Below are 15834 nucleotides of genomic sequence, written 5' to 3' on the forward strand. Positions count from 1 at the left end.
GGTTCAACACAGTAGCAACGTAGTCTGCAGTGCCGCTAGGTATCAGCCCCCTTTCATTTACTACACATGGGGAGGGGGTTCAGCGGGAAGGCAGCGCGAGCCTCCGCTTGCAGTTTCCTCTCTCGCTGGCTCTACGGTTCTACAGCAGGCTGGCGCGTTCCTGCCCAATCTCACATGTCCGGGGATTGGGGGGGGGGGGGATTTTAAGAAGCCGAAAAAAACCCCATCCCCAAACGAGACGATGAAAAACAACATTTCTGCGCTCAGCTCAGTTCCAACAGCAACACGAAACTATGTGCCGTTTATGTATTTCGCGGAATGGCTCCTGGCACAGCTGTCAGTCCCTTTCGGTCTGCATCCAGTCCTGGGGGCTTCCTTTTAGTCTAATCTGGGCACGTGCTGGGGGGCGGGAGAGTAAGGGACCGGGGAGTGCTGACAGTAAGGGGCCCAGGAGTGCTGACAGAAGCTGCAGGCTTCCCACCCGAAGCTCTGTGCGTGGCCTTCATTCCCGAGCGGCCCTACCCCGTTGGTCTGTGCGTAGCGGGCGGATATACTTCTCTCTTGATCTGCAGCCCTCACCCCAACCTCCTCTCCAGACCTCCAGCCCACGCACCTGGCCCCTGAGCTGCACTAGCCTCTGCTCTGCCCTTTCAGTCCGGGGTTCCCACACAACTTAATCAATTCACCTCAGCCTGACCTGCAGCATCCTTCCTGCTATTCCAGCCCTAGGAATCCACACGGCTCAGCCCAGGCGCTCAGCCCTGATAACAGCACCTCGTACTGCCCCAGACCTGGACCTCTTCTGAGCGGAGGCGGCCAAACCGCGTGGTGATGAGAAGGCGGTGCCGACCACGCGCTCTCCACACCTTTGAACCCAAATCTCCAGAGATGAAAGGCCCCTCCGTGAACTCACCACTCACAGCACCACCCGCTATCTAACTCCCCTTCTCCTTTCAGTCAGGGATTTCGCCTGCTTGATGCTTGCAGCTTCCCCTTTCTCTCCCTCTGGGCTTTTATATTTCTTCCACTCTGACCCATTAAGTATTTACTGACAGCGCCATGTGACTTTTAACACCGATCCTCCATGTGCACTGCCCTGCAGAATTGGGCCAGATAAAACCGCTCCCCAAACCCAGCTGGCGGGACATTTTCCTCCCCCTCCACTCTCTCACTGTAGCAGCCGAGCGAAGGATTCCTCTTTCTTTCCCTTTCTTTTCCCATCCCTTCCTCCTTTCGTGCAAGCCCAAGACGCAGGATCCTGCCGAGGGAAAGTGCTCATTGAAATCATCACCACCACCGATCCTACGCCTGAGGCTCATAGAAGAAATAAAACCCCGTTATAGCCAACCTCCTGCGGCTGAGGACTTAATAGCATGGCAATGGCTCCAGACTCTAAGAAATTCACACTCACCTTTGTCCAGTACATGGGATCTGTCTGTTTCCTCCTCCAGATCGTCTCTGTTGAGGCTGATGGTGAGTTCAATGCAGTTCGGGCTGAGTTAGTATTAGTGGAATCCGATTGGTATGCTGTTATTGAAAAAAAATTAAACAAAAAACAACTTAAATATACGCCCCATTCCGGGTTTAGGAACGTCTGATTCTGAGTTTTTTTGAAACTCTACAAATATCCTGGGGTTAAACAGAGAAAGGAATTAAGCGCTCATAAAGATGAGATTATGTTATTAGAACAAAATTATGTGACAGGGAACTTGTCCAGGGGAAATAATAATAAAAAGGCAGGATAAGAAGAAGAACTAGTTAAATTTTAGAGAGCTTCTCCCACAATCAATAATGTCTCCCCAAATACCGAACCTGACATCTCCTCAGTACAGGTCCCTCTGGGTTGCAAGCATCAGGTACCTGAAAAACAGGAAGACAAAAGTCAAAGACTTTCCCCTGTACCGTCTTCTCTCCGGTACTAAACACGGTCAAGACATCTGCCAACATTACTGCATGAGCATAAATTTCTTCATTTCACTGCGAGGTGATTTCAATGGAACATGAATTTGGCTGAAAGCACCAGCTACTAGCTACCCTGAAATGATCCGTTTTGCTCTCTGACAATAATCTGAATGTACTGTATGCTTTTCCTTCCTAGACCCCTGTACAGTTTTAACTATTTCACCTTAATTAATGATGATCAAACTGCCTTAACAAGAACATGATTTATTTTAAAAACAACAGTCTGTTTTCCTGGGAGAGAGCAGTGCTGAATGGCCACGCTTCTTTCTTCATGCTCAAAATCGGGGTAGAGTTATGCCTGATTTCAGTTTTTTAAGTACACTAACCTCATTCCATTGATGTTTGCTATGTGATTACAGAGGATGGTAAGACAAACACTATTGAATAACAACAATGTTTTCATTTTGCTCCGAGAATATTTCGTCTTCGTTTTTTGTCTTCGATTTTCATTTATTTCATTTGATAATTGAAATAAGAGAAGGAAGAAAAAACGGAGACAAACTTTCCTTGCATGTGTATATTTATTGCATGCGGTGTATAATAAAGGTTTATGTAGTAGTAGTATCCACTGTCATGAATTTGGTGATAATGAAATTGAGTTAAGAATGAAGAAGAAAAGGTCACATCCTTTCAAAACACTGCAGCTTGCAAAACTGCAATTCCAGTTTTAGTGAAGGATCCTCTTATAGCAAAATTGCTTTGTGGGGAGAAAAAATACTTCACTATATTTGGAAACATGGAGACAGAGAAAAGAATACTTTTTTGCTTGGTTCAGAAAGATTTTTCTTAAGTATCAGTCAGTGGTAGCTATCCCAGAGACCTTACTGCATGTCTGGAATGACTGGCTTCTGGTTCCATCCTAAACTGACCTCCTCTGAGATAGTCAAGAGAAAAGGTGGGTGAGATAATATCTTGTATTGGACCAACTTTTACTGGTGAGAGAGACAAACTTCGGAGCTTTTACACAGAGAGGAAAAAATGTTGTTGAACAGTATTTCAGTGACCATTTTTAAAGGCTTACTTAAGAGAGTTCATGACATATTTTAACAGGCATTCAATAGTTTGTCACATTCATCTTACACATGAAATATACACAGATATGGTAAAATAATTAAAAATTATAGGAAAGAAGATGTAAAGAACAATATAAGTGCAAAGCATTATTATAAAATGATAAATAGTCTCCATTTTTATTTAACTTCTTCTAAATGACATTCTGGTTGACTTGTTGGTTCATTATTACCAAGCTATTCAAAGTGTTTTCTTAATATCATGATTTAAGCCAACTCCTGTAATGCTGAGAAATCACTTTATGTGAAGTTATGTCACTATGTAGAATTGCCAGGTTTAAATAAATCTGAGAGTATAAACCAGGAACAATATTTCCTTTCATAATGGATTCTGAACTGGCCTGAACAGGAAACCATCTCATTTGTGAAAATTATAGATGAAAATTTAATTTTACAGACAATTCCTGCTCTGTAAGGTCTGTAGATGTGGTGATGACATGAAAAGGAACAATTCTGGATAATATATATATTTGTTACTTTTAACAAAAAATAACAATGTTTTGCAAACTGCTCAGGGGATTTAGAGTGTACTTTGTAAAAACCTCATGAAACCAAGCCTGGCCTCTGTATAGGCAAACCTCAGAAACTGTTTATAATATATTTCCCTAAGGGAGATTCTGGCTTTATTCTCAGACATGCAAATAATGACATAGTGTAGACAATATAACTAGAGATCATACGGGCCTGGTAGAGGTGTAAAGCCTCAAGGATTTTTTAATCTCTTTTGACTAATAGTTCACCACAACACACATGGACGTGGTGTAGCTAGAATCCATGAAGATGTAGGTAGAAGCTAAAATAAAATATAATTTAGGATTTCTGTGTGACTTTTATAAGTTAAGGCTATGTCTATACTGGCAACTGAACAACAAAACTTTTGTCTTTCAGAGGTGTTAAATACCCCGACCTCCAGAAAGACAAAAGTTTTGCTGACAAAAAGCTCCAGTGTGAGCAGCTCTTTGTCATCAGGAGCACTCTCCTGCTGACAACACTAACACTGCTAGTTGAGGGTTGAAGTTTTTTGTCCGCAGGAGAATGCCAAACAGCGGCTACACTGTGTGCCTTTTAGCAACACGGCTGTAGTGACACAGCCCTGTTGCTAAAAGCTGTGTAGTGTAGACATAGCCTAAATGTGTCCACTAATGGCACCTGGACTGAGGTCAGTCAGCTAGAAGCTTCCCTAAGACCGTTTATCCTTTAATTTACATTGGTGTAAATCAGGAGTATTTGAACTCCCTTAGAGTCAGTAGAGTTACTACAGAATAAAACAAGGGTAAGTAGAGAACTAAGCCCTAGGGCTGTTCATCCATGACAATCACAGGTAGATTCCAGATTTGTACATGGAGGGAATGTATATTCACAAGGATTTACATGGATAGCTTGCATTAGTACAACTACCTGCACATCAAAATAAACTCTAACCCTCACCCTTGTAAAGACAGAGATTCTAGCTATGTCATTATGATCATGACTGGCCTCAGCTATACCAGTATAAATGTGGAGAAACTGGAGTTTGCATTTACATTGAGTTAAATGAATCAGGCAGTGTGGAAGTTGTATAAGAATTAACACTTTTACTCTCTGTTTTACCTTTTTCAGAGCTGCCAAAATGTCCATATGTACGAACAATAGTTTTCCATAGAACATTTGGTCAGATGAACAAAATGCTGTAACAGTATGACAATAATTAATCAGTACAATTAATATAATAGTGAAGTGAACATCAGTAGTTTACTTTTGGCAGAAGCTTGCAAAATTGCTCCAGCAAGAAGTAATTTTATTTTTTAAGTTTTGTGTTACATGCAGAACATTTTGCCCGCTCCACTAATTGGGTCAATACATAGACTGCAAGTGAAAGAAATTCCAGGAATTCTGAATCTATAAAGTTAGACACAATTAGACACTGGCCTGAGCTACAAAATTCTGACCTCAAACTATATCTAATGTTTCTAAAATTAGGCTTTGTGGGACTCAAATATGGGGTTTTGGTTCATTTCCCAAATACAATTGAGAGTATTCTCATCTCAATATGTGCTTACAAAACTGCCATTAATATTCACATACACACACAGAGTGCAGGTTATTTCAAATGTGGGGTTTCTTCTTATGGAACTATCAGTAAACAAAAAAGCCAAAGGAACTAATGGACAGATGAAAAACTGATACATTTCAAAGAATAAGGGGAAAGTAATAAGAAGCAACTTCCTGTACTGAAAATGGATTAAGTAAGCTGTGACAAAGGCAGCTCCCAGTTCCCTCCTGAACACTTGGTTACTATTGCTTTTATCTATTTAGATGGAAGGGGAAATGATTTTTAAAAAATGTAAAATAATAATAATAAAAAAAAGTGATACTGATTCTTTACATTAATGGTGTAAATCAAACCCAAGAGAATGAATGGGAATTTTCCTTTATCCTATTCTAGATGATTTGGTGACCTCTTCTGGCCTCAAACTCTATGATTCTATTTTTGTTTTATTATCTCCAGGCACTTGTGCATGAGCAGCAGGTGCAAGTAATTCAGGTTTCCATTTACAAAGCACAGAAAATAAGTTTGTCAGCTGCATCAATAAATAAATAAAAATCCAACCCTTATTATGGTAAAACAGAAGGTAAAATTGAATTTACCTGAATAAGAACTGCAGAGTTGGTCTCCCACTTTGCTATTTCTCCAATTATGTAATATTTTAAGCAGTTTGAATTAAATAAAAAGCAATCAATCCTTTTAGATCCTTACAGAAATAAACTCTCCATTCATGAACAAGCACAGCTGATAATTGCCAAAATCTTGCTGTCTGTAATTGAACACTCCACCCTTGCTATTACAGCCAAGGCCATAGTACTCCATAGCTATAGAAACAGCAATAAAATTGCTTTCTCACTACAGATGAAATAATGACCCCCAAAAATGTACCTCTCCCCATTTCCAGATGGTCACCACCTCTGGTTTGGTGTGACTCATCAGGTTATATAACTTTAGGGGACCAGCCTGCTGGCATCCGGTCATGGGGTCAGCAAACTAGGTGGGCATTTTTGGGGAGTCAGCAGGTCTGCGTTGGATGGGCACAGACTGGGGGTGGATTTGGAGGAATCCATACCATTGGCCTACTGGTTTTTGGAGATTAAGCAGGAAAGGGGCTGTATGATTGTTCAATGGAACTGCTTCATGGTTGGGAACCCCCTATAAAAATGAGCTGCAAAGGATTTTTTGAATGCTAAGTTTATGGCTTTTCTTGCTTTGCTTTTCTCTAATGCATAAAGAAAGCCTGAAAAGTGTTGGTCAAAGAAACAGGGTTTTTTATTGTTGTTGTTTTATTTTTGGCTTGTTTTTTATCTTAGAAATGTTAGGAATGTAAAGTCTGTTCTGGCTTTAAGTCATACCCAAAGTAGCTCAATCTATTTAGCTCATTAAAGAGAAGGTAAGGGCAATTTGATTATTTCTGTAATCCCTGGCAGAGGGAGAAGATGTCTGGAAGTAGAAAGCTCTTTAATCTATCAGACAAAGGCATAAAAAGGTTCAGTGTCTAGAAGCTAAAGTCAGCAAATTTCAAATAGAAATAAGGTACAGTGCATGTAAGGACCATTGGAACAGATTACTAAGGAATGAGGTGTAAATTTTCCATTTCTTGGAGTCTTTGAATCAAGATTGGATGTCTTTCTAGCTGACATATTCTAGTTCAGCCACAAATTATTGGTCTGGAGACAGGAGTCACAGGATGAAAGCTAAGTTTTGTTACAAAGGAGGACAGATTAGATTATCATAATGGTCTCTTCTGGCCTTAAAATCTATATATCTCTGGATACTCCAAGGCATCTTGTCTTCTATATATCAGAATGCATTATTTTTACTGTAAACTATTTTACATTTGTATGTTACAGGGTGTTGAATATATTATTCATGCTAATCAAATAATAAATAATAACTTTCATAAGAACATACATAAGAATGGCGATACTGGATCAGAACAATGGTCCATCTAGCCCAGTATCCTGTTTTCTGATAATGGCCAGTGCCAAATGCTTCAGAGGAAATGAACAGGGCAATTTTGAGCGATCCTCCATCCCCTGTCGTCCAGTCCCAGCTTCTGGCAAAGCTTTTCTTTTTCCAACAGATCAAAAGCTAAAAACAAAATAGTGTAATAATATCAGTACATTTACAGTAGAGGCTAAAAAACCAAAATGCAATGACTGTGAAAATGACTCCCTTACCTTTGCTTTATAAGATACAAACTGCAGCAAATTAATCAAGCATCAAAAGCCACCTTTGCCTCCTCAACCCATGGGTTATGCCTTTAGTGCTGTATCTCCAGGAGGCTATCTAAAGCAGAATGAACATGTGAACCTTTGAGGTTATCAATTCAAAAGGATTAACTCCATCTATCTAGTACTTCTGTCACAACATGTTAAGCTCTCAGCCCTAATGTCAGTATATGTGCCCCCAGAACATTAATGTTTTCCTCATTTAAATTTTGTGTGCTTATGAATTTGCCCCTGATAAAAGTGAAGGGCTCATAAGCAGTTACTACACTGGTGTAAAAATCCTCAATGTAGATAAGCCTTTTCAACCAGCAACCTGAAAAATCAAAATGTTATTAATTATTAATTATTATTATTATTACTCTAGTGCCCAGTGGCCAGAGCCCTGCTGTGCTAGGTGCTGTATAAACATATAACAAAAAGGCAGGCCATGCCTTAAAGACCTTGCAATTTCAACAGGCGAAGATGCACCTGAAATTCTATTCATACATATTTTGCAAGCCCTCCATTAGAAATGTTTCCAGGCCAGATTCTGTCTTGGGATATGTGCAAAAAACATCCACTGATTTAAGAGCTGCAATTTTGTACATGAGGGCTGAATTTGACCAAAAGCTACTTTTACAATTTTGATTATTCATTTCAGTTATCAAATGATGAGGCTCCTAAGAATGCCCACCTATAAATAAAATTATATGTTAATAGCCCCAAAAACTTTTGTAACACCATTATAAGATGTGGAATTCAAAACCAGTATTGTAGTTTTGATTTATATAAGGGAACTTACCAAATAGGTGTACTAGTATATTTTTCCTTTCATTCCCCAAAACACTGCTCTAATGTGACACTACTGCAAATGATGTAGACACATTGGAAATGCCAACTGTCTTGCAAATCAAATACCAGAGGATTAAAGCTTATTCATTTTATTTCATTTTAAATGAGAAAGCAAATAAAACTAAAAACACTTGTTACAAACTAGGCAGATAGCCATAATGTTCTTGAAAACTTTAGAAAAAGTATATAGGTCAATCTGGTATCCAGGTCAGTCTTGTTTATTTGTACCCCATCTAACCAAAACTTCCTAGTAACTTTCCCCAACACAATGGATCAGTCCATGTTTCCCATAAATCTATTTATCCAAATATTTTGGACATTCACAAAACTTTTCAGACAGGTAGGACTGTATTATATTAAAAAAAATTAAAAAAAAAAATAGGTTGTCAGAATCTTCAGAATTTTCAATAAAGCCTCATTGAAGAACAGTGATTGATTTGCCATAATTACCAGCACACTAATAACAATAAATAAGGAAAGTTGTCCCTTAGCTCTCAGTCTTGGTTGGCTGGAAAAGGAAACAACCTTTGCTGCAATCCTGCAAAGCTGCAATTGATATGGACTGCTGGTAAAAGAAAATTAATGATGAGCTGCACTACCTCGGATTACATTTTGATGGAGCTTGATCACTTATCAACTTAGTTTTCTCTTATATTCATTTAATTAAAATGTTTGTGGATGAAAGTAGTGCTTATTAAGAAGCAGGATTAACATTTACTGCTCAAGCCAGATGCTGCATATGGTTGCTCCAGACAACTCTGCTGGTGCACCTCAGTCCTGAACAGAGACCTTCGACTGTGCTGACCTGTGTGATGGCTTGTAATGTAGACAAATTTCCTACTGGAGGAGAGATCCCAAATGGTGATGGTGAAAACATGCTCTTCTGCCCTTTTGAGGTCTCACTGGAGACATTATCACTCCTAGATTTTCAGGTGCCAGTTGTGGCACCTTTTTTTCAGGCTATAGTTGGTCGCAGGGTCTACCAACATCTCCTCTGATGAAGACCTTGACACAGTCATCTGCATATTTGTGTCCATCAGGATACATTACTGCCATGTGCTCTATTTGTTGCCTTTGAAAAATATTCAGAAGTTTCAGTAGTAGAAAATGTAGAGGCTTGCTGCCTTCTCTGCTCTGCACTGGCTCCAGCTCATTTCTGATGGGAATTCAAGGTGTATATACAGTGCCTATCACATTAGAGACCAAATCTTTGATTGGGGTCTCTGTGTGTTACCTGAAACATAACTCAACATTTCTCATTGCAGGAATTGTGATCCTCTTGATCTCATTGTCAGTTACTGGGTTAAAATCTCTGCTGCTGATGGCAGGATGTTGTCAGTCATAGGGCCACATCTCTGGAAGTTATTCCCTCCAGCAATCTGCTAGAGCCAAAGTTTAGTTAGATTCAGGTTGGGGTTATCTGTTTGCTAAAGCCAGAAGTGCTTGAGGAAGGTGATGGGCCTGACATACAATGTAGGATGGATCACCTGAAGGATTCCTGATTTAGTTTAGTCAGGGCCCATGTAATCTGGGATGAGGGAATTTTCTACCTAATGCCCCAATTGCTGTCAAATTGTACTGTAGAATCTAAGATTTTATTTAAATAAAATGTTACTTACAATAACAAAGAAGCCCTTCCTGACATAAACTGTTGTAAACTGATGTATTGTCGTCTTCCTGGGCCTGCACACATCCAAAAACAAATGCTGCGAGACTTGCCTTAACTCAGTGGGGTGTTAACTTCAAAATCTAATTATGAAAATGTAAATGTCAACATTGTTAATTATTTTGCTGCTTATCATTTTTTGCGGAATCATCTAGCAAATATGCTTATTCTACAAATCAGTCATGACCTAGGCTGCCTTTGATGCAAAACCCTATCTGCCCTCTGCCCAACTGCTACAACCTCTATCTACTACCCCGATAAAGTCCACAATGCAGGAGTGCGTTGTAAGAACAAAAATCTACCATGCATTGAAAATTTAAAGTCAGGGTAAAATAAACTGAGTTTAAAACAAAATCAAACAATAAGGAATACTCTGCTGATTCTATTAGTCATTTTCATATTTCATTCAATAAAAGCCTTCCACTTTTTAAAAATGTACTTGAAAGTTCTGCATAATTTCCCATCTGCAGCTCCAGTATGATATGAAAACCATGGTGATTTGCAGCAGAATTTAGGTCCAGGTTATTGCAAAGTATATGAAACCTTTCCTTTCCTAGCAGAGACTGGGAATTAATTTGTTGCTGATATGGAAGACCGAGTTACATTGCTACCTTTTTAAACTGGTATATGTTATTTTATAAATTTGATTGATTTTATAAATTAAGTGTAAGGCATCCAGGTGCCTTTGTAATGGTTTCCGTTACCAGTTCATACGGGATAGATTCTGACTCTGACTATACACCCATATGAGGGATTAAGAACCCCTATTTACACTTCAAGAGCTATACAGACTTTGGATCCAGGCATGTAGGAGTAAGGGGAGCCACTCACCTGGATCAGAAATATGTGGAAACTTAGCCCCACTTCTCTAATTACTGACCAAGGTAGCTAAATCAAGCTATGTGTATGTGTGTGTGCACACGCTTGTATACAGGAGTAGTAATTTACGAGTGGTACAGGCCAGAAGCAAGGACCAGATCCTTGAAGGTGTTTAGATGCCCAGTTCCCATTGATTTTAATAGACATTAGGCACTTAAATATCTTTGAAGATCTAGGCCTAAGTTACTAGCTCCCAAGATCAAGGAGCTCAGTTAAAATTAAACTGAGATCATAAAAGAAAATAAGTTTAATTTTGCAGTTGATAGGTCACAATCCACAATATATTTGTGTATTTATTTAATACAATGTGACGTGACACATTTTGTTGTTGTGTGTGTCTGTCTTTGGTGCTGCAGGGAAGTTGTTCACAGTTGAATCCAGAAACAGCTCTCAGGGTCTGGACCTAACTGCAACTCAGAAATTGTGTGCTGACCTGGGTGCTCACTTAGCCACTGCAGAGGAACTGAGACGGGCTGTAGTGGACTGTTCTTTTTCCGCATGCACCAGAGGTTGGCTGGCCGACGGTACCATTGGGTAAGGAGAATGGAAACAGCAAAATCCACCCTAACCAGCATGAATGTTTGCTCTCAAACAAGCTTTCCCACTTTGGGTAATATTATTACCGAGGGACACTGGCCACAAAGAAATCCTTATGTAACCAAGTCTCAGGTGTTTCATTCAGATAAGCTAACTATGCTGTTACCTTGCACAAAATCAGTCATGTACAGCTGATGCTGCAGAGATGTGAGTGTACATAGATCACCTAATACACAGTTCTAAAATATATTCATCTTACTTTTAATCTTAGAAATACATTGTTTCAATCAAATTCCCTTTGGCCCACAAAATAGCTTGTTTAAATCCAGAAAATATTGAGTAGCTAGCTGTCAATATCTTGGATGCTATCATTCGCTATTATTTATTGAATACCAACAGTGTACCAAGCTCTAAAGGAATGTAGGCCCAGAGCCTCAAATTTAACTCCCATTCTGAGAGTTAGGTTAGGCACCTAAATGCTTTAGAGGATATGAGCCTTACACTTTACAGGCCCAATCCTGCAGCCACTGAAGTCAATGGCAAAGCTCTCATTGACTTCAGTAGTGCAGGGTCAGACACTCTGTGGACAAAATAAATAAACACAGGGTCTGATCCAAAGCCCATTGAAGTCAATGGGGCCATGCAGTGTAAATTTATTAGTTATTATTAATTTTTATAGTGCCCAAAGGAGTGTTAGGTTCTTCACAAAAACAAATTGAAAGATATGTTCCCGTCATAGGGAACTTACACTTAGAGCTGACGTGATGAGTGCGGGTAACAAACAGGAGGGAATTGGATGAAAGAAGACATTGCTTCAGCTATATGATCACACAGTGACTCCGTTTAGGCATGAGGACATTGTGATGGTTTAGATAACTGTGACAATTGATGGACTTCTTGTAGGCACTGGGAAGAACTACACAATTTTTGATCAGTGGACCAACATTTACAGGTATAATTTATCTAGATGGTAAAACTGTTGGGGCAAGGGTGCCAAACTATTGGGCCTAACATTACGGGGCCACTATCTCACTTGAGATCTCTGAGTGCTCATGTCTAAATGGAGTCACTGTGTGATCATACTGCTGAAGCAATGTTCTTTCTCATCCTATCCCCTCCTATTTGTTACCCTCACTGGTCACATGATATCTAAGTGTAAGTTCCCTATGACAGGACCATGTCTTTTTATTCGTTTCTGTGAGGAACCTAGTACACCTTTGGGCACTATGAAAATAACAAAACAAATAATAAATATTAAGAAGGGTGTATTAGGGAGAAACCTCAGAAGAATGTTGAATGCATGGTGGATCAGGTCAGGTAGCTGGTCCCAGACATGGGAAAGCCATATGGAAAAAAAGCACAAAGACAAAAATGGAAGAAGGGGAAAGACTGGATAGTTATGTCAGGGACAGGTAAGCTGATAAAAATAAAATAGGGTTCTCAACTGTCAAATAAGTTTCTTCAGGAAACAAGAGAGCAGTAAGTAACACTTCAAATCCTTTGAATTTCAAGGTGCTTTGCAAACATTCAGGAACCTTCCCAACACATGATGTGAGGTAAGGAAGTATAGTTACCCTCATTTTATAGCTAAGAAAACTGAGACATAGAGACTTATTTAATGGTACATATCTATGTAGTCATTAGCGACATGGAAACAGAGGCCAGATTTTTTGGCTCCAAATCATGTGCATTAAGCACAAAGCCATTCTTTCCTTCCCTCATATAGTAAACCATCCGGACTTCATTTTCAGAGGTCCTGAGCACCCACAGTTCCCATGGACTTCAACAGGAGTTGTAGGTGCTCAGCACTTCTGAAAGCTAGACCTTGAGTGTTTACCATCTTCACAACAAGCAAAAAAGTGTATTTTCCTGTATGATGTATGGATTGGGAAACTTTAAGTTAGTTCTGGTTTAATCTAGAGTGTTTTACCTCAGTCCTATTGTATACAAAAATAAGTAAAATTGACACATGGGAACAGGGACCTATGTGCCTGACTGAATAAAACAGGTTGGTGTACAGTCAAGGTCTGCATGATGGAGGCTCCCTAACAATCCCTCCCTACCCCAAAAAACCCCTGATCCATACTTCTCTCACCCACACCCAACAACCTTCAAGTTCACACCCAGGCTCTTTCCCAGCAATTACTTCCCTCTCCCTCAGCTCCTTTGTTACCCGTCTCCCCTAAGCCTTTGCACTGCTTCTGAGGGGAGCAGGAAATATATTTCTGTATTGTAGTTTAAATGAATTATTATTCAAAGTTCTGCATGAATATGCCTAGTATGGAATCTATTTGTCAAAAAATATTTCCTGAATCTTTTTTGTTGTCTGTATTGTTACAGACATATTTGCTGACAGGTATTTTGAAACTGGCATAATTATATTGTGCTATTTTGATAAATGAAATATGCAGTATTTTAAAATATTGTGCACAGAATTTTTCATGTTTTGGTGCAGAATTCCCCCACCAGAAGATATCGGTTGGTCTTATCCCTATTTTACAGATGCAGAAACTGAAGCACAGCAACATCAACATAATAATCCCACTTAAGAAAATGGAAGAGTGCAAAATTCTGTCGTCCTGGACAGAAACATAGCCACATTTATTTTTGCATGTGGCACATATCAGTAGATGCAATACTATGGCCAGCGGTGCATTATAACAACATAGGAAAGAAACAGTGACTTGCTCAAAGTCACACAGCAATTCCATAGCAAAGCCAAGAACAGAATCCAGGTCATCTGATTCCTAGTTTTGAGAGTTAACCACAAGAACATCTTTCCAACTTGTGAACTCTGCCTTCAGCTGGTTTCTCAGCTCTTTAACCTTGCTCTACTCTATTGCTTCCTTCCATTTGTATTTGCAAAGTTCTCCTGAATAAAGTACATTAGCCCATTTACTGTCAGTGTCTAGTGTTGACAAAGTTATGTTTTTCCACAGAATACTGTCCCTAGGTTCTTAAACTTTAGGGAATTATTAGCTTTGGTGACTGCTATTAGTTACTTTAGATAGCATTGGGCTACATGCATTTTTAATGATAAAATACAGTTTCCAATTATTTTTTTCCAAAGGATAGAAAATTTTACTATAAATGAAAAAAACTTCAAATGAAAGTAATTATTTCCAGCACTCTTTTTTGTCCAAATGAAAGTGTTTAAAATTAATTTTAAAATACTTTTGGAATTAAAAAAAAATCCAGTTAAAAAAAAAGGAATAAGATAGGTTCTGTCACTCAAACTTTTTCTTTTTTTCTCTTACCAACCCAGTCCCTGAAATAGGTTGCAGGCCTGAAAGCCAAGAAAACTATTTTCATCCCTACAATGTACATGGCAGGATTATAAACAGGTCCTTTTATACAACTTTTCAGTAGTATTAAAAGAGGAAGTGGGGTGGGTGGGTGGGTGAGACAAGAAGTGTCCCCATTCTTCCCTCTAAGCACTGTCAGCATGTTAAAGGTGCAAGAAGACAAAAATATTCTCTATTTTCTGAGCCACAATAGGCTCACGGGCTGATCTCAACTGCTCATTGAAGTCAATGGTGCTATGACAATTTACACTAGTTGAGGATTTGCCCTGAGTACACATGATTATGAAGAATGCTAAACTATTCATAATTAACAGCAGTCTGCTCCAGCACATCAGAATGCAATAGCTCTGTAGGACTGAGTACCAGCAGCTCCCATTAAAATTACTAGGAACTGCTGGATCCTCAGCACTTTTGAAAAATTAGGCCATCTGTTTAGATGTTTAAATAATTTAGGCACCAAACCTTGGTCTCACTATGTAAAATATTAAGAAGAATACAAAGAACCCCCAAAACAACAAAAGCATGTCTTGAAGCATATGGAATATATGTAACTCTTATTTTATGAGGGAAAATAGGACACTAGGGTCGTATGGCAAACCCTGATAGAAAAGTACAATTAAGATGTGTTTCTTAAGAATTAGAGAAAAGAAAACAAAAAATATAAGTACCAATGAAGTAAATGGTCGCTCTTAAAACCATTACTCTGCTTTATACCTGAGGGGGGCTCTTTTTCGGTGGGGACTCCCACTGTGTTAGACACTGTATAAAGACATAGTAAGAGACTGCCCCTACCTCAAAGAGCTGATAAGAAAGGGGAAAGAGAGACCCAGAGAGGTGAAGTAACTTGTCCAAGCTCACCTAGCTAATCAGTGGCAGAGCCAGGAACAGAACCGAGATCTCCTGCATAGGGCTAGGTGGAGTGGAAAGAGTCTCATTCTCTTCAAGAAGACAATGAAAATTAGGGAAGGAGATGACAGCTCTGGTGGGGATGAAAGGCAGCTGTGGAGAGGGGCTGGGAATGAGTATATTTGTCCTGAGAACTTCAGTACAGAACACCGAGAATGATTATAGGGTTTTCACTATAAAGAATAGCTATTTTATAATATACTGTATGTGAGCCCCCACCATGCTTGATCATCAGAGATTTGAGGAAGACAGAATAATCTGTGGGATGTTCATTTTCCAACTTTCAGAAACCTAAAAATAAACACAAAGAAGAGGCTGGAATGAAAACCTAAAGAACATACTGTACCATGCTGGAGGGCTTCACACAGGGCTTTCAGATTTAATATTTAAATTCAAAAAGTAGTTGCAAAAGATCATC

General features: G+C 39.3%; 1 protein-coding gene across 1 annotated transcript in view; it reads left to right on the plus strand.

The window, feature by feature from the left end:
* The first annotated feature begins 473 nt into the window (after nt 1-473).
* Nucleotides 474-15834, plus strand: part of SUSD5 (sushi domain containing 5) — a 71919-nt gene continuing 56558 nt past the window's right edge. Inside the window, exons 1-2 of the mRNA XM_038392411.2 lie at nt 474-1473; nt 11025-11202. Of these exons, the coding sequence (XP_038248339.1) occupies nt 1374-1473; nt 11025-11202 (278 nt within the window). The 5' untranslated portion in view covers nt 474-1373. The remainder of the gene's footprint in view (nt 1474-11024; nt 11203-15834) is intronic.

Source organism: Dermochelys coriacea, chromosome 2 (assembly GCF_009764565.3).
Source record: "Dermochelys coriacea isolate rDerCor1 chromosome 2, rDerCor1.pri.v4, whole genome shotgun sequence".
NCBI classification, from domain to species: domain Eukaryota; kingdom Metazoa; phylum Chordata; order Testudines; family Dermochelyidae; genus Dermochelys; species Dermochelys coriacea.